The sequence below is a fragment of the Syngnathoides biaculeatus genome, chromosome 2 (assembly GCF_019802595.1).
Source record: "Syngnathoides biaculeatus isolate LvHL_M chromosome 2, ASM1980259v1, whole genome shotgun sequence".
Classification (NCBI taxonomy): domain Eukaryota; kingdom Metazoa; phylum Chordata; class Actinopteri; order Syngnathiformes; family Syngnathidae; genus Syngnathoides; species Syngnathoides biaculeatus.
The window spans coordinates 21310723-21330488 of record NC_084641.1 but is presented as its reverse complement, the minus strand read 5'-3'; the positions used below and the strand labels follow the sequence as shown (position 1 = coordinate 21330488).

General features: G+C 41.0%; 1 protein-coding gene across 1 annotated transcript; it reads right to left on the bottom strand.

Annotated features, from left to right (window-relative positions):
* Positions 1 to 17942: 17942 nt before the first annotated feature.
* Positions 17943 to 18956, bottom strand: LOC133495889 (neuropeptides B/W receptor type 2-like). Its single transcript, XM_061810935.1, has one exon. It carries the CDS (start codon positions 18954 to 18956, stop codon positions 17943 to 17945), a length of 1014 nt encoding a protein of 337 aa, XP_061666919.1.
* Positions 18957 to 19766: the final 810 nt, after the last annotated feature.

The following is a 19766-nucleotide window of genomic DNA, read 5'->3' as shown; positions in this document are numbered from 1 at the left end:
TTTTTTTTTTTTTTTTTTTTGGGGAGGGGGGTAATTTTGTCACAGAGGTTTTACTGACACACCTAAGTACAGTTATTGTGAGTCCTTTAAACACCTGGAGTCATAATGGCACCATCCATCTCTTCATCATCTTCCATGAAACATAAAATAAACACCAAACTGACCATTAGATGTTCAATCAAATATGAAACTCCACTTTTGTTGTTCTAATTTATTGATTGATGGATTAAATCGGAGCCTTGGAGGAATGTTGTGCTCTATGGAATGATACTCCCATTACATATTGTCATTAGATCACTGCTGAAGCAGCACATCCAACAGTGGTTGAAGACTATACACGCATGGAGTTTCTACATCATTTATGCCCAGACTTATCATTCCAACATGCAAAAGCCAAAAGGAAAGTCTCGAGACATGATCATCATCATGACTCATGGCCTATTCCTGTGTATAGGCCACTGTTTATCGTCATGATCGAAATAATGATGAATGAATTCATCGTCCCTTGGCAAGGTTTGTTAAGCCGTTGATTTGAGGATCTAAAGTGCCTTTACATCAGTGTTGTTGTCATTATGAGTTCCTTTTCATGTGAATTACTTTCTACAAAATTAGTATTTTTCATCATTCGACCACCTTTGTTTTTGTGCCATACTTGAAGCCTCCAGTTGCTCTTATTCATCAGGCTATCACACTTCACCAGCTTTTCACATTTTGCATGCTGTTGCTTAGTTCATCTCCTGATTCCGAAGGGCTACAGAGGATGCTAATCAGACTCAGATATTATCGCAATCTCTCTGCATAATTTGTACTGTCCTTTTTCTGTCATGTGCTCTCATTGTTTCTCCATGAGTGAAATGGTACAACTTACAAAACAATGATGACGTAAATGGTAAGCGTACGAATGAGGATAAGTACACCATGAACAAAAAAGCCTCAAGACTTTCTAATATGATTTCCAACAAAGGGAGGAATTAAAGTGAAAAAAAATAATGTGTTCTCTGCATTTTATCCACCATGTTATTTGAACACACTGGAACAGGGGGCACCTCAAGCACCTGGGCAGCAGTTTGTGGTATCAGTTTCTTGGTCAAGGACACCACAGCCGTGAGTCCGGGGGTGTTCGTGGATGGTCCAGTTGGGGTTTTTAACCTAGGTTAGGGGTGTCAAACTCATTTTTCTCGCGGGCCACATTGTGGTTCCGGTTTCCCTCAGAGGGCCATTATGACTGTGAAACAATACAAATATTTAATCGTCTCATCGTATTTACATCATTAATTTATGTTTGTTTGTGTAATGGGTTTTTCAAATATTCCTGTTTGGTAACACAAAAATGCTTGTAATATCTCAACTTTATCATATATGATGCATGACAATTTGAAATTTTTGTACAGATTTTTACAAGAATAAATGAAATTGACACTCTAGATTTGGCTTCACGGGCCAGAAAATATCATGCGGTGTGCCAGATCTGGCCCCCGGCCCTCGAGTTTGACACCTGTGAGCTAGGTCCTCCACAGTGGCAGGCGATGATTTGAACGAATGGGCTACAACTGAGTGAATAAATGAACTATTGTACATACAAGGTAAATATATTTATTTTAATAAGATTAGACCACGATCATTTCTTAGATACTATTGAAATATTTTGGTAGTCACAATAAAGTGATAACAGTCATAATTTCAAGTTTCCCTGTTAAATGTTAACATGGAAACCCTTTAGATTTGGAATCCTCAAAGTATAAGGATAAAGTAGCTGAGGTCAAATGATATATTTGCGTGCTTTTGCTGTCAGCTAAGATAAAATTTTCGTCCAGTCCTTGTAGGTTTTCAGGATTTTTAGTTGCGCATCAAAGGAAGAGCACTCATGATTATTTGTGGACTCGAGAAATTCACAGGTAGCGTAAAGGTTATTCAGCTGTCTCCTCCTACATACTGTTTATCTAATACAAGACAAGAATTGAGTTGAAAGTTGACGCCACCAACTGAGAGTCGGTCTCAAAGCATGGTGTGTGTTCTGTGTCCCGACAAGAGCTGTTTAAACCCTTCTTCTTCAAACCTAAAATACATTGACTAGACTGAGAGCTCTCTTGGATTTAATTGTGATCCTGGGTTTGCACGAAACTGGAGACAACAGTCATTTTGCTAGTTATTTATCAGTGCTTTTATGCTTCCTTGGTGCAATTTTTTTCTTCTGTAGTTCGTTGTTCCCAAAACCGGCGGTGGTTGCAAAAGTAAGAGGAAATGGCGAACTGGTGCCACTGGTGGCTTTGAGGAGCCGGGTGGCGCCTTAATACTCCCCCGACATGCTGCCGCCAGCTTGCACACCTGCTCCCACTCAAGTTTATTGAGTTAGAAACAAATGAATCACGCCTTCTTCCTGGGTCACAGTCAGAACCGCTTCAGTCAGCTTGTATCAGTTCATGAGAGCATCTGGGCTGGATTTTGTGATGTGGCTGCGAACGAATCGGCATGTGTAATCATGGAAACTTCAAATATGATTATGTGATCTTGTTTAGTGGAGGATAAATATGACGGCTATTAGTTTACCTTGCAGGTTCGGTAGCAGGTGACGGAGCAAATCCTCCAACAAAGAAAACCCTCTCATGCGCTGCCTTACAGTGTGCACAAAACAGAATTCAAAGACTGCCCTTTGACCGTCAGCAGCTGTCATTAACTTGCTACAATTTTATCCAGACAGCTTCTAATTGGGAGGCACGGTACAAAGCTGGTTAGGACATCTGGCTCACTGTTTGGATTGTTAAGGTTCAAATCCGCCCTTCCCCGTGTTCTCGTTCTCCTGGTGTCTGTGTGGGTTTGCTCCTCGAGTTCCCTACCGCATTCCCAAAACATGCACGGTCGCTTAACTGTAGAAGAAATTATCTGTAGGTATGACTGAGTGTAAACGGTTGTCAGGGATCTTACTTACGCCTCTCTTGAGTACGGCTAGAGGTGCAGCCATATGGCAAAACAGCATTATTTACTTAGTGAGCGGTGGCGGAACAATTTGTGGAGTTGTTGTTGTTTTCAAAACAAAGATGGTAAAACATGCTTAATAATAAAATACACATATTTGAGTTTAGAGATGGTAAATCTTCCCTCTTATTAACAAAATGAAGAGTTTGTTTTCAAAACGCGACATAGGCATTTTTTTCAGATTTACGAAACTCGCGCCAAAATTATCCAGCTCCGAATAGTAGTTATCGGGATACTCTGATTTTTGTTCAAAGTGCGGCATATCGTTCTATATCAGCCAAGGAAGATCGCGTTTTATTTCAAAATGCGACATATCGAGATCTTATTTAGAGCAAAATGCGACATAATTTCGTTCAATCAGCGTGCGCTGTTGAAGCAAGCAGCATCCAATCAGAATTCGTCTAGAGGGAAGTTCCGGTATCTTCCACATCATCATCCAAAATGGCTGCGCCCACATTTGTGAGAGATGCTAATGCCGAGTTTGATTTTATGTACGAGACACCGGAGAGAATGAAGCTGGGAAGGAAAAGAAACCCAGCGGAAACGGGGTCAGAAAAGAAGAAGCGCTTGCTATGATAGTAGACCCTATTTTTTCTCTTTGTGAAGTTGACCTATTGTTTCCTTTTTTATCACATTTGGATTTTCTTTTACATGAATTCTATTTTTAATAGAATCTACTGATGTGTGAATCAGCAATGTTTCTTTTCTACTTATGAATTGAAAGAAAATAAATACTTTTGATCTTTGTAGATTGTTTTTGTTTACACTGAAAAATATCCAGTACAGTCAGTAGCAAACCTTTTCATTGTTTTGCCATGTGATACATTTTACCATGTTTTTTTTATTTGGATCCTTGGCATGCATTTTTGTCAATTTTATCTTTGCAGTGTTTCTTGCTTTCAAGCTGAACTAAGTCTTGTATTTTGTTTATCAATGTTTAATAATATCGAATAAATGAATCAGTGATTGTGCTTGTTTACTTGCAGGCTGTCCCATTGTGAGGGTGTTTTTCCCATTTAATTTTAATTCTTTATGAAATTATTGCAATTTAATACTTCAGTTCTCATCCAAGTACCATTGTATCTGAATGTAATAAACATACTGTTTTGTCTATGATTGTGTAATGCTTGAATAGTAATTTTGTTATTCAAAATATTTCTCCAACGATCATTAATGAATGAATAAATTTTTATAATTCTATGCAATCTTTTTTTTGCCATTTTTTATGAGGAAAGTTATCGGCTATTAAAAGGAAATCAACACCCTTGGAGTAGACTCAATTTCTGTCTATGAGCATTATGAATACTGTTATTATTACTTATATCCTATTCTGCAGTGTTCTTTCCCCTGACAGCGACAGCTATAAATAAAATCAAAAGAAAGCAGACTCAATGAGTCAGATTTCAAACAGTGAATTTGTGAGTTTGAAACTGATTTCATTTTGGAGATGTGTGTATGAGATCGACTACCTATTTTTTTTCTGCTGGTATCCCTCGCAACCCATATTAACCTTGGTAGACTGGTTTGAAGCAGTTTACTTTCTTAATGATCTCACATCAACTTGTAAACAAAATTAATCAACTGAGTGACACAATGCCTGCAAATGTCGGATTGCAGAATCGCATACAGATACACAAAATTACAATGATGTAAACTCAGCCTTTCCAAGACCTCATACTGAACAAACAAACAGTTTCTAAATAACTGAAAAACACCTTTTCATCTCCTTTTTCAACATCTGACATTAGTGAGCTAATTGTGAAAATTGTGACTGGTGACTGACCCTTATTTCTGATACCTAACTCTCTAAATGTGGTGGTCATGGTCTTAAATATTATTTTAAAATGATTGAAATGTTGAAAGGCAAATAGTTTTCATGATTGCCTATCAAAAGCAACTGATTTTTTAAAAAAAAAATACAGCTGCTCCTGAAGGTTGAAGTCGAAATTTGGATATGTCTCACTTTGCCAAGAATAGAATGTTTGGATATGTCTCATTTTGGAGAAAAAATGAAATTTGTCATCAAAAAAACTCGGTGAATATTAAAGCCAATATTTTTTTGTAGTATGGTGTTTAGTTACTTTTTAGCATCTCTTTCCATCCCCCAATAGTCAGAAACATAAATTTAGTTTATTGTTTTCACTTCAATACCAAGCCCTTTTCTCAAAATGAAAAAAAACGGATATGTCTCATTTTGAAAACAAACTCTTCAAATGTTCCATTCATTAGCTACAATTAAATGTAGCACCAACAAAAATATACAAGTTTGATGATATTGTACAAAACTATTTAGAAGAAATGTCTACAGTATGTACATGTTACTCTTTGATCTGTTGCTACATGTAATTATGCTAGTGGTGAGCTACACAACCCAGTGCAAAAACGTGATAAAAGAAACAAAGTGGCACTTTTGTTCTCAGTGCCCCCTCTGGACTCAAGGTTGTGCATGTCGTGGTTCTGTAGGTCTAGTGGATCTCTTCTTAAATCCTCCTCATGGTGGCTGCCTAGGCCAGGTTTTATGCTTTTCTCTAATTTGAGATCTCTGCTACTAAAACTGCAGCCTTTCCCAGTTCCATGAGAAAGCGGCATCTGCTCTGGAGTGCTCGGATTCAGTGCCAAATTCGTGCAATCCAGAATAACTCCATCCATCCATTTTCTTAGCCGCTTATCCTCACGAGCGGGCTGCAGGGGGTCTGTAGCCTATCCCAGCTGGGCAGATTACACCCTGAACTGTTGTCAGCCAATCGCAGAGCAGATCGGGACACTTACAATTACACCTAGGGGCAATTTAGAGTGTCCAATTAATGTTGCATGTTTGTGGGATGTGGGAGGAAACCGGAGTGCCCGGGGAAAACCCACGCAGGCATGGGGAGAACATGCAAACCTCCACACATGCGGCGCTGGGATCGAACCTGGGTCCTCAGAACTGTGAGGCCAACGCTTTACCAGCTAATTCACCATGCTGCCCAGAATAACTCTTGGGATGGAAATATTTCACATTTCTGCGTGTTGTATAAACCATGTCCTTTATACTTAATATCTTGAGTATATTTTTGGAGTTCATGTTCATGACAAAAGAAAACATCATTTAATGTTGTTGTTTTTTATTCAAGATTTTCATTTTGTTCATTTACATTAGATTGCTAGTTTGTTGTTCATCATACTGCAGTCAAAGTGTTTCGGGAAAAACAGCACGAGTAAGTAAGCAATCATTTCTTTGGAGATTTTTATTACAAAAAGAAAGAAACGTCTTTGCAAAGAGAGGATAGAGAGGGACAGAGAGACAAAACAAAACAGTTATCTATGCCCAGCTGCACCAAGTATTACACAAACAGAAACAGTAGGAACAACATCATCTGAGGGTTATCTTGTCACAAGTGTTACAGGCAGCATGACTTGAGAGCAGGAAGCCACAACAGATCAAAACCTGTGAAAGTTGAAGGGAGAATTAATAGAACTAATATTTGATATACAATACAGTGTGTATATAAAACATAAATCTGCCAACACAGTATGAAACACTTGACTTTAGTATAAGAATTGCTAATTGGAAAATTACCTGCTGTCAGCTGTAAATAATCCTAATTGAATGCTTCATGAGCTTTGTGTGAATATGTCCTTGTGCCCCGCTTCCAGCTGAAGAATATCACTTGTAACTGCCCCTTACCAACATTTTAAAAACAGAATGTACACTAATGGATGAGAAATGATAAATTTACTTGTGTGCTACTAAAGCTGCAGTTGTTTCTGGTGTGTTTTTATTTCCGACTAAAATATTGTGCTCCTTGCTATATAAAGTGAATTGGAAATTCTTGGGTATCATTGGACAGTGACAAAATACCACGCACACACACATACACACACACACACGCACACATTGATTGTGTACTGGTATGGCCAGGACACATATATATGATTTCTCTGGGTGGGCACTCCGGTTTCCTCCCACATCCCAACAACACGCAACATTAATTGGACACTGTAAATTGCCCCTAGGGGTGATTGTGAGTGTGGCTGTTTGTCTCTATGTGTCCTGCGATTGGCTGGCGACCAGTTCAGGGTGTACCCCACCTCCTACCCGTTGACAGCTGGGATAGACTCCAGCACTCCCCGCGACCCTTGTTAGGATAAGCGGCAAATAAAATTGATGGATGGATGGATATATAGGGTCAGAGGGGAGAGGCAAACATGACACTGTCAAAAGCCAAAAAGGGTCATTTTGAACAGCACAGTATGTCCATCCGTCCATCCATCCATTTTTGTAACCGCTTATCCTCACAAGGGTTTTGGGGAGTGCCGGCGCTTATCCCAGCTGTCAACGGGCAGGAGGCAGGGTACACCCTGAACTGGTCGCCAGCCAGTCACAGGGTACATCGAGACAAACAGCTGCACTCACAATCACACCTAGGGGCAATTTAGAGTGTCCAATTAATGTTGCATGTTTTTGGGATGTGGGAGGAAACCGGAGTACCCGGAGAAAACGCACGCAGGGAGAGGGAGAACATACAAACTCCACACAGGCGGGTCCGGGGTTGAACCCAGGACCTCAGAACTGTGAGGCCAACGCTTACCACCGTGCTGCCTTATACATACATACATATATATGAGAGAGAGATGGATGGATATGGACCTATATGAGTATTCTTTCTGGAATATTCCATTCTGTCTGTACTCTGTGAGGTGAAAAATATTTATGATAAACATTAGCGTCATGTTTTTCATTTTTACACTTTTGCGGCAACATTGTTCCATTAATGCAATGAAGCTTTGACAAGCTTCTTGAAAGTAACCACGTTACCAACAAAAGATCATGGAACTTGCTGCAGGGTTGTTTCTACTCTTTCAAGGTTGTACATCAACATTTCTCATCGCATCAAAATATTTTTCTACTCCACTAGCAGCATGACTAATGTGAAGGTCCTACTACACGTCTATGCTTCAGAGCTTACCCATCTTTTTTTTTTAATTTATTATTCTACTCAAGGAGCAAAATAAAGTAGTGATGAAAGGGTTTCATTTCAAGAATGCACAGCAAGTGTGACGTTTATGCTGCTGCATCTGGATTACTTAAAGTTCCTTGTCACACCTCAAAATGGAATGAATATGAAAGAAGAAACCCAGCACTGACATGGTCTACCGAATCTGTTGTGAAAAGATGAAGAACGAATGAAGAAAAATGGATTAGTTTCACCTTTTTGCAGAGGAAAATCACTTTTATCCATGCAGTTGAATTTAGACAGTGTCATACAGTCTTAGAATCATAACAAGATTTCCCAAAATGACAGTTTGTCAAAATACAAAGTCTGGTTTGAAAAAGTGCAAAGGGCTGTTTGTATTAGATGACGGTCCACGCTTCACAAACACAAAGTGAACTGTTGTATCCGTGATGTCAAATGTTTTCATTGTCTTAAAAATGAAGGCTTTCACTTGTTTGACACACTCTGCTGTCTACTTCCAGCAGTGGCCTCCGTCAACACTCGCAGTCAGGAAAGGGAAGAGCGCCTCAGCGAGATCCAGTCCACAGGTAGTACGTCTAACGAAAGCTGCAATCCACATTGGCCCAACGTTTCATCCGGCAAGGTATACCCTATCTAACGTCTTCCCATTAAAAGGATCCGTTCACCGTGGCTAGAAATCTGCTGCAGAAATATGCAGCAGTGGTGCGATGAAACAGAAGTACAAACACTTCTTACTCTTTGGAAATCAAATTTTCAGGTGTCAGTACTTGGTATTTTTGTTCCTCTGAATTTCTGCTCGCTGGATCTCTGCGTAAAATTAAATGAATGTGAATTGAATTTCCCCTTTGTGGGTTTAAGATTGTGGTACAGTGGACAAATGGTTAGTGTGTCTGCCTCACATTTCTGAGGTTGCGGGTTCAAATTTGGGCTCTGGCCTTCTTGTGTGAAGTTTGCATCGTCTCCCTGTCCCTCTGTGTTTTTTCTCCAGGTGCTCTGGCTTGCTGCCAAATCCTCAAAAAATATTGGGTGGGTGAATTGAGGACTAAATTGTGCAAAGGTGTCAATGGTTGTTTGTCTTTTCGTGCCACGCGAATGGCTGTCTATACCTGTTCAGGGTGTATCCCGCGTCTCCCCTAAAGTCATCTGCAACAGGCGCCGGCATGCCCGTGACCCGAGTGAGGTCAAGAGGCGCAGAAAATAAATGAATGAATGAGCCCCAGGAGTGATTCATGGCAACCAGCACTAAAAACCACAAGAGTGGCATTCAAAAACATTTCTGAGGTGTAGTTATTATTATCATGAGCTAATTTAGCCTTATTTTATTTAATTTTTACCTTTTCATCATGCAGCATCTGTTGTCCTGACTAACCTGTTAGAATTGAGCTTGCAGCAAAGCTTTGGAACATTAACAAATTGATGGGCATAAAGCAATGAGCCAAGGCTTGTGAGATATCTTATTACTTCATAAGAGAGAAACTATTTGGTGTGCATTTTTCCCAGCATACCTTGCTGTCAAAATCTATTTGTACTTTTGCACTTATGTCCATTTTAAAGTCTACTTTTTTAACTTTTACTTAAATAAATTGAATAAGTACCTCTATTTTTGCTTACTTCTACTTAATTAGGATGTGTGAGTACTTTTCTCCCCACTTAAAATGTCTGTAATTCTACAGAGCATAGCACCGACATGTTATTAATATTCACGTGGAAGCTGTTTTTTAATCATTACACAATGACTGTGTTTTTAATGGGTTTTTTTCTTCTTTCGCGTTAATTGTTTACTTGTATTTTGTGTCCGTGTTACTTTCAGTTTCTTAGTAAATTTACAAAAGCAAAACAACCACCCCCCAAAAAAGGGACATTGAATAAATGAAATCACAGAAAGCAGCAAATTGTGCTAAAACATAATTGTACAGTTGGAACCTCCTGTTCTATATCCAGACAAGCGTTTGGCTGTCCACAATTGTATTTATTCTATTTTCAAACCCCACTCAGATCATAGATGAAAACACAGCCATGTGATGGAAACACAGGTAGCCATGTTTGGATGTTCTTGCTCGATATACAGAATACATTTTTCCGTGTGACCCCTGGGTTGCCGCAGAGTGCTAGGAAGACTTCACGAGAGCAGCACTTATGCCCACTAATTATCATCTGTGAAAGTCACTTACAGAAAAGAGAAGAGTGGCGGGAACCCAGACGAGACAGTCAGACGCCATTTTGGCTCCGGGTGATCAACAAAGCGTGGGTCAAACTCATTTACCTGATAACGGTTTAATCTCCTCATCTTTCAGAGGGCTGCTCAGCTGCAGAAAGGACAATGTGCGCCGTGCCCTCGTGCAAATAAGATGGAGGGAAGAAATCCCTTGTGAGGAGAACACCTTATCCCTTATCTCCTCTAAACTGACACCTACACAATGTAAATTATTTTTTTTCACCCATAGAAAAATAATAATAACAACCATTACATGCTGTTCTGGTGGCACAGTGGGTCAACTGGAAAGCGTTGGACTCACAGTTTTGGGGTCCAGGGTTCAATCCCGGCCTGCATGTGTGGAATTTGCATGTTCTCCCCGTGCCTGCGTGAGTTTTCCCCGGGCACTCCGGTTTCCTCCCACACCCCAAAAGCATGCACCATCAATTGGACACTCTAAATTGCCCGAGGTGTGATTGTGAAGGCGGCTGTTGTGTGTCTCCATGTGCCCTGCGATTGGATGGCAACCAGTTCAGGCTGTACCCCGCCTCCTGCCCGTTGACAGCTGGGATAGGCTCCAGCACTCCCTGCGACTTTTGTGAGGATAAGCGGTTAATAAAATAGATGGCTGGATGGATATACTGTTCTGTTCGAAATGACCCTTTTTGGCTTTTGATGGTTTCATGTTTGCCTCTGCAATTACTGGTAATTTAATTCGCTGGTTCGCTACCAAAAATGCACAAAATCTCTGAATAGTGGGCCCTGAAAGTTTTCTTCAAGAAAGTTGGAAGTCACTAGTTCTGTCGAAATTGTAACCGAACATGTGTGTGGGTGCATCAAATTGGTTCCTTGTGGCGCAAATACACTTAAGAGAATTTTTAATTGCGTTGGGGCAAAAATGTCTGCGTCGACCCATTTTTTTAGGGGCCACCAAGCCAACTTATCTGATTTCCCCCCCAGCCCTACTACTTGATAATCGGAAATATATTCATAGATTTATCCCATGTCCGGTCTCTGCCTTGGAGATAGGATGAGATGCTTGGTCATCCGGGAAGGGCTCAGTGTCGAGCCGCTACTTCTCCGCATTGAGAGGAGCCAGATGAGGCGGCTGGGGCATCTGATCCGGATGCCTCCCGGTCGCCTCCCTGGTGGGGTGTTCCGGGCATGTCCCACCGGAAAGAAACCCCGATGATGACCCAGGACACGCTGGAGAGACTATGTCTCTCGGCAGGCTTGGGAACGCCTCGCGATCCTTCTGGATGAGCTGGTAGAAGTGGCTGGGGAAAGGGAAGTCTGGGTATCCCTGCTGAAGCTACTTCCCTCGCGACCTGACCCGGAAAAGCGGTAGATAAAGGATTGAAGGATGGTTACCAGAAAAAGCAATAAAAAAAATCAATTGATGTCATATAGATAATATACTATTTAGATGAGAATAGTGACAAATACCACCGCAATGAGTCTTAATGTAAAGATGGAAGTGAAATCAAAAGTGAGAACACGCTTGCGTGCCAGTTACGAGAATTTGCCGGTGACAAATCCAGGGTGGAATCCCACCACTCGGCTGGAATAAGATGGGATATGCTCCAGAACCTCCGAGACCCAGATGCGGATAATTGATCGAGAATTTAAAAAATGGAATAAAGAGCGTGCCTTGACAAGATCGAGATGGCCGTGGACAAGGAAAGCTGGGAAAGTGCATTACATGCCAAGGGAATTATTTTCAAGGGGAAAAGAGTGAATATTTTTTGACTTTATTTCTGGATCTTTTATGATACTCGCTGTAAAAATGAAATCTCTCCTCTCTCTCTCTCCATATATATATAAATATATATATATATATATATATATATATATTTTTTTTTTTTTTTTTTTTTTAAAGGCTGTAGAGCCTTTGCCGCACAGTTCTGAGGACCCAGGTTCAATCCTTGAACCGCCTGTGTGGAGTTTACAAGTTCTCCCTGTGAGTGCAAGGGATTTCTTTACAATGCTACTGTTATTTGTCTTTATGTGCCCTGCGATTGGCTGGCAACCAGTTCAGGGTCTAACCTGCCTCCAGCCCGATGACAGGTGGAAGCAGCCCTAGCACTCCCGCAACTCTCGTGAGGATAAGCAGCTAAGAAAATAGGTGGTTGGATAGAAAAACATCCACACTCACAATTTAGAGATTTTAATTGAATGTTGGAGGAAGCTTGAGTATATGGAGAAAATCCACACAAGCACAGGTACAGCATGGATACGCCACTCAGGAACGCCCGAGCCAGAATTCTAACGCCAAACCTTATAAGAGTGAGCCGTGCTTCGTTACCACAGCTCACTATGCTCCCTCATTTGTTCAGTGCTAATTATAATGAAACCATACGACTTTCTTAATTGAGCTGAAAATGAATTTTAAGACTAAAATGACCACACATTAGCATTAAATATTTGAAGTGGCGATGTCATGTTGATGTAAACGTGTAATAAAACCTTGACACAAAGACGATGACTTCAGCAGGCAGCCATTATTTCACCCAGCCGTCTCAAGTCTTTGGTATCAGCGCCCCTAAGTGGTCAAAATGCATTATATCTCCCTTTCTATTTTCAGTATGGGTGCATCTATCTATCTATCTATCTATCTATCTATCTATCTATCTATCTATCTATCTATCTATCTATCTATCTATCTATCTATCTATCTATCTATCTATCTATCTATCTATCTATCTATCATCTATCTATCTATCTATCTATCTATCTATCTATCTATCTATGTAAAACATTAAATGAAAGTACACACATTACCCATGCGTCATCTCAATGAGCGCCATCGGGTGTCCTATTAAAATGCTTGTGGTGTCCATCCATCCATTTTCTTTGCTGCTTATCCTCACGAGGGTCACCGGGAGCGCTGGAGCCTATCCTCCCGGTCAATGGGCAGGAGGTGGGGAACACCGCCACCCAATCGCAGGGCACATGGAGACACACAGCTCCACTCACAATCCCACCTAGGGGCAATTTAGAGTGTCCAATTAATGTTGCATGTTTGTGGGATGTGGGAGGAAACCGGAGTGCCCGGGGAAAACCCACTCAGGCACGGGGGAGAACATGCAAACTCCACACAGGCGGGGTTGGGATCAAACCTGGGTCCTCAGAACTGTAAGGCCAACGCTTTACCAGCTGATCCACCGTACTGCCTGCCCGTGGTGGGCTTTTGTCAAAATAACACAATAATGAAGAATTACGGACAATACACTCAAACGCTGTAATTAAGTACAAGTAAACAATTTTTTCAACATCTTCAAAGGGGAAGTTTGGAGTTAATACAACAACAACATTTTGTCATATATTAAATGTTAAAACTGTCTGTACAACTTCACAGAAGATAGATGGATCATCCAATTTTCTGAGCTGCTTATCCTCACAAGGATCACCGGAGTGCTGGAGCCTATCCCAGCTATCTTTGGGTTGGCAGCCGGTCGCGGGGCACACAGAAACAAACAACCAAACGCACTCACAATCACACCCACGGGCAATTGAGAGAGTACAATATAATTCAAATGATCCAGTTAACTGACATAGCGACCATTTTAGGGAAGATGACATTCCCATCAAAGGCAAGGTATGTATATTAAAATGAAACAATAACTCATTTCTAAACTCATTTTCACATCCTGACACAAAGTGCAGGACATGTTGAGAACTCCGATATATTCCGTGGTGAAAACAATGATTGTCAAACATGTTGGAAGGCTTGTCTCTTTAAAAAAAAAAAAAAAAAAAAAAACGTTGAAATGCATCCATGAGGAATGAAGACAGCCACCTCATCCCACAAGGTTATTCTTGCAGATTCATTTCTCTATCAGCCCAAGTTTGCATAGCAAAATGTCTCCAAGACGTTTCAAAAGAGTTTCATTGGATGATGAAGGTGTTATGAAGGATGAACGAAGGGATTGTGTGATGGGCACAAACTTTGACAGGCACTACTCAAAATGTTATGTTGCTTCATGTCCCTAAAATGCAACCCATTGTCACCAAAGTGTCTGAAGATGTCCCTATTTTTTCCCCCACATACATCTCTCCAAATATCAGAACAATTGACCTAATCATCTTTATTTTAGGTACCAAAGAGTTTTTGCCAGTATGTGTTAATCGCCTGCTGTGTTTGTGCCATTTTAATCTATTATACCCAAATAAATTAGCAACTTTTCGCCACATTAAATTGCTCCCATATTGAGAGGATTCCACTCGACAGCTACGAAATATGATTTATGACTGTCAATCGATTTTGCCCACAAAAAAGGGGCATTCTAAAGCCGAGTAGTAATTTGCCGATTGTTAAAAAATAGATTGATAAACATGTGCAGTTGCTAGTTTCATTTTCATTAGATTCATTTTTATTTTCTTTAGAAACATAAATAGTTAGTGTTGTTAGTGACCAATAAGGGTAACACCCACATTTACTTGAACCGATAGAAAAGAATTTGTTGGTTTGTTGAGCTGATATCATAATCTCAGCTGGAAAGCGTTGGCCTCACAGTTCTGAGGTCTCGGGTTCAATCCCGGACCCGCCTGTGTGGAGTTTGGATGCTCTCCCCGTGCCTGCGTGGGTTTTCTCCGGGCACTCCGTTTTCCTCCCACATCCCCAAAACATGAAATAATAATTGGACACTCTAAATTGCCCCTAGGTGTCATTGTGGGTGTGGCTTATTGTCTCGATGTGCCCTGCGATTGGCTGGCAACCAATTAAGGGTGTGCCCCGCCTCCTGCCCATTGACAGCTGAAATAGGCTCCACCACTCTCCGTGACCCTTGTGAGGATAAGCGGCAAAGAAAATGGATGGATGGATGGATGGATGGATGGATGGATGGATGGATGGTCTTGTAGCATACGCGCCTTACAGTTCTTAGGTTGGGGTTCAAACCTGCCCTCCACAGTGGCGTTTGCATGTTCTCCTGTCCCTGCGTGGGTTTTCTCTATATTCTCTAGCTTCCTCCAGCATTCCCAAAACATGTTATGTGTATTAAAAAACAAAATTGCCAATAGGTGTGGATTCGGCTGTGATTTGTTACAAAGTCAGTGAAGCAAAGAGCAAGCACTTTTTTTTATTGTGTGATTCATTCACAAAGAGTAGAAGCAGCAGGCGCTCGATGGGATTCAATCTGCGACCTTTTGCTGGCAGGTCACTAATTCATTCTGCTGCCGTGCAGCTCAGTGCTGATGAACATGACCTTGGGAATGACCCAAGCATCCCCCTGGGGAACAGACTTCTTTTTTTTGTCACCAAATGACGAACAATGACATACGTGCAATGTCTGCACCAGTCCTGCCTGTCAATATAAATACACTGCAGGCCGAATTAGGAACGGTCGGTATCGGTCGCTACACAGATGACACATCAAATAATGAAACAGTCAGGTGCACTTACACAACACTGGGACCCAAATCACATTTATTGTGTCTATACAATCAATATAAGTAATATTTCCATTCATGTTCACAGCGGAGACATACCCATTGCAGGACGAAGCCTGAAAAAGGAGAATCTTGGAAAATGGCCGCATGATGGCATCAAATTAAAAACGTCCACAAATATTGATTAATTTGTCCTCTCTGGAATTGGCTGGTAAAGTTCAACAGAGGTATGGAAAATGGATGAATGCTTGGAATCTTTCAATTGAAACACCACAGAAGCTTTAAATGATTAGTATGTGCCAAGATACTCAGAATAAATGTTGAATTACTTAAAAAAAAAAGAGGAGAGAGAGAGAAGAAACACCCAAAAAGGATCACATGTAAACTTTTGGACCTGCTTATCACAATACAACAGTAAGGTTGTCGTAATCATACACTTTTCACAACTGAAAACAATTTGTAGGGGAAAAAATAAAAAGTAGGGCCTCGATCAAAAGCCGCAAAGTAAAAGGCAAATGTTTTGCTACTTTTTGTAATGTTCGTGCAAATTTACTACAGCTACAAAGGAAACATCTATGGTTTATTCCTGTCTTTCAAACATAGGGCTTCCCCCAATTTGCTTGAGAAATGTGTTCAAATATGAAATTAGGCAGAGCTGGTTGCATCTGCCGGAGGAGAAACAGCAATGTGTTGATTTAAAAAAAAGTATAAAAATTTACAATAAGATATACAAGAGGATTTCTGATAAAAATTACAACTTGTGATTAAATACATGTTTTATACTTAATACTTTTATTTTCTTTTTTACTTCATTTTCATTTTTTCCTGTTTTAAATGCTTTTAATCACGTAAAGCACATTGAGTTACCTTGTGTATGCAATGTACTATATATATATATATATATATATATATATATATATATATATAAATTTGCTTTGTTTTTGCTTTGCCATATATTATTTTTTTACTTAACAGTCACACAAACTTTTATTTTAAGTCAAAAAATGTGAAGCCGAAATCAATAGCATGGGATTTGAATGAGCACAACGTCACTGTGGTTCATCTATGGATGAATAAAGAAGCACAGGATATTTAATATTTCATTGCGTTCACACGTATTGCATTTAGTTCGTATAAAAGAAAACCTTTTTACTGTGATTCGTGGAAAAGCAAAAACAAAAACTCCCAAAGTCTGTTGTAAGGAGCGTCTACGGCTGCCAGGGGGCCACAAAGGCTTACAAACACAGACGTTAGTATCATAAAGCATGCTTGTATTATTACCTCGGGCCAAAAATTCAACATCAAACATCCGATTTTTGCAAAACACAACATTGCATCAACAACACTAAAAACACTAACACTGACTTCCAGCAATTTTCTTTGTAAACATGGAATAGACAAGGGTTTTGAACTTTGCTCATTAGGAGCAAATTATTCATGGTCAACTGAGCGCTGTCCCGAAAAAAAAATGTTGTGTTCCCCCTGTGCTTCCAATATTTTTTTCTTTTTTTCCTACAGCCGATATTCCAAAAACATGTTAGGATATGTGAAGGCTTTAAGTTATCTGCAGCTTTGAATGCAAGTGAATGGTTGTTTCTCCATCTGTGGCCTGCGATTAATTAAGGATTATTTCATTCGTCAGTCATCATGCTGACCATTCATCTTATGCAAAAGTTTAGCTGGAATAAGGTTGACCTCATCCGTGAACTTTTATTTGAATACGTTGTGTCAGTTTGAGCCAAACAACCCTGAAATCATCTTTGTGGAAAATGTGTTTCAATTATGAACTCTCTTTCATTCCAAATTACAATGGCACGGTGTCTCAGCTGGAAAGCATTGGCCTCACAGTTCTGAGGTCCCAAGTTCAATCCCGGACCCGCCAGTGTGGAATTGGCATGTTCTCCCCCGCACCTGCGTGGGTTTTCTCCGGGCGTTCCGGTTTCCTCCCACATCCCAAAAACATGCAACATTAATTGGACACTCTAAATTGCCCCTAGGTGTGATTGTGAGTGCGACTGTTTGTCTCGATGCGCTCCGCAATTGGCTGGCGACACGTTCAGGATGTAGCCTCCTGCTCGTTGACTGCTGGGAAAGGCTCCAGCACTCCCCGCGACCCCTGTGGGGATAACCAGCTAAGGAAATGGATGGATGGCTGTACAACAACACGTATTGGTGTTGATTTTTCTGTACAACAAACTAAAACCAAGACCCACATGTTCACATTTTTAAATATAGAGATAATGTTATCGGTTGACTCTTCTGATTGTATTCAAGTCTTTTGATAAATCAGCACAAAATGTGGTGGGCATAATTTTGTTACCTTATGGCCAATGACCAAATACTTATCTTATTTTTAACAAAATGGTGTAGTTTTTACAGATGTACACGTTTAAACTCTCTGTGGACCTTTATAAAGCCCTGTCAATTCAGGCAGGTCTACATTCCAGCATTTTTTTAAAGGCCTTCCTGAAACTATCATCTAGAAACGCGTAGAGAAATGGGTTGAGGCAGGAGTTGGCATAGCTAAGACTGGTGATGAAATAGGAGATTCCAATGAGCAAGGGTGTGGTCCTCAGGTCGGTGGTTAGGGCTACAATGGTGCTGAGGTGGAACGGTGTCCAGCAGAACAAGCAGACAGCCAAAACGATGAAAACCATGATGGTGACCTTCTTCTTGGCTTTGTCCAGCGCCTTGGCGTTGCTATTGAGGTGCATGTTCCTCAGCTTGTAGAGCATCATGGTGTACAAGATGCAAATGGTGGAGACCGGAATGGCAAAGCCCAGCAAGAGGGTGTAGATGCGACTGGCTTTGAACCACAAGCTCTCTGGCGCAGGGAAACTGAGCACGCAGCTCTTCCTCCCGTCGTTGGGTTCGATGTAGACACCGGCAAAAATGCTGAATGGCATCACGATGAGGATGACTAAAAGCCACACGCACAAAGAGATGATTTTGGCGGCCCGGTAGGTGCGGTAAGGCATGCGCTTGGACCTCACTGTGGCAAGGACCACCAGGTAGCGGTCCACGCTCATCACAGTCAGGAAGTAGATGCTGGAGAAGATGTTATAGTGGTCGATGCTGAGAATGATTTTGCACAAAACCTCTCCAAATGGCCAGGAGTGCAGGAGGTGCTCGCCAATGTTGATGGGGAGGACCAACGTGAACAAGTCATCGGCGATGGCTAGGTTGAGGATGAACATGTTGGTGACTGTTTTCATCTTGGGCGCTTTGAGAATCACGTAGATGACGGCAGTGTTGCCAGTCAGGCCTACGGCGCAGATGACCGAGTAGATGATGGGCAAGATGACGTAGAGGTCAGCATAGAAGTAGAACTCGGACGGAGGGGTGCAGTTCAGGTTGGTGAGGTTACCTGAGGAGAGAGTGTAGAAGTCAACTGAGTCGTCGCACAGCGGCGGCGAGAAGATGGCGGACACGTTTTCCATCTTTTGGACAGGAACCCAAATTTCCCTAACGATACATGTTGAAGGCTGCGTTTGAGTAATTCCAGAGGAATGACTTCATGCACGGTTGAGATTAAAGATGACTCTCAAAAACATTTTACAAATCAGTGAGGTGAGTGAGCCTCAATCTTCATGTATCTCTTGACCTGAATGATGAATAATCCCTACAGTCTTGGGGTCTTTTTGAACGAACAAAAAGTCTGTTCAGAGTTCAGAAAAAAAAAAAAAGATTGTCACTTTTTTCTTCACAGGCACTCCATCAGGAGTGGATTCTTTTCACGTCGAAGCCCATATGCAGTGATTCCTCTCAATCTCCTCTGTGTCAAAGAAAAAATTGTACTCTTCCCCCCTGCTTCGCCTCCTCTTTCATGCACCCTGAAGACAGAGCAGTTTGGAATGAAAATGTTCAAAATATTGAATAAGAATGCAAACGAGATTTTAAATACTGACACTACTGTCATTTACCTTTCAAAAATGGGACGCAGCGGGAAAGGAACAATGCCTTGAACAGCAGCTAAATTACAATTTAAAAACAAAAAAACAAAAACTTAATTTCTTCCGTTGGGTTTTTCACAAGCTATCACAGCCTTTTGAAGAAGTGCTAGTATGAGGCAGATAATTCCGACACCGCAGTATTCTCCTCATCAATCCGCTCTACACTCCCAACTCCAGCGGTCTTTCTTTCTGTCTCTCGTTCTCTCTCTCTTGCTCTCTCTCTCTCTCTCTCTCTCTCTCTCTCTCTCTCTCCTTCTTGCTCTCTCTCAACCACCCGCCTTTTGCATCATAAAAAGG

What these genes read in the sequence shown, in the direction of transcription:
- LOC133495889 (XM_061810935.1), bottom strand. Translation starts at nt 18,956, where the DNA reads ATGGAAAACGTGTCCGCCATCTTCTCGCCGCCGCTGTGCGACGACTCA.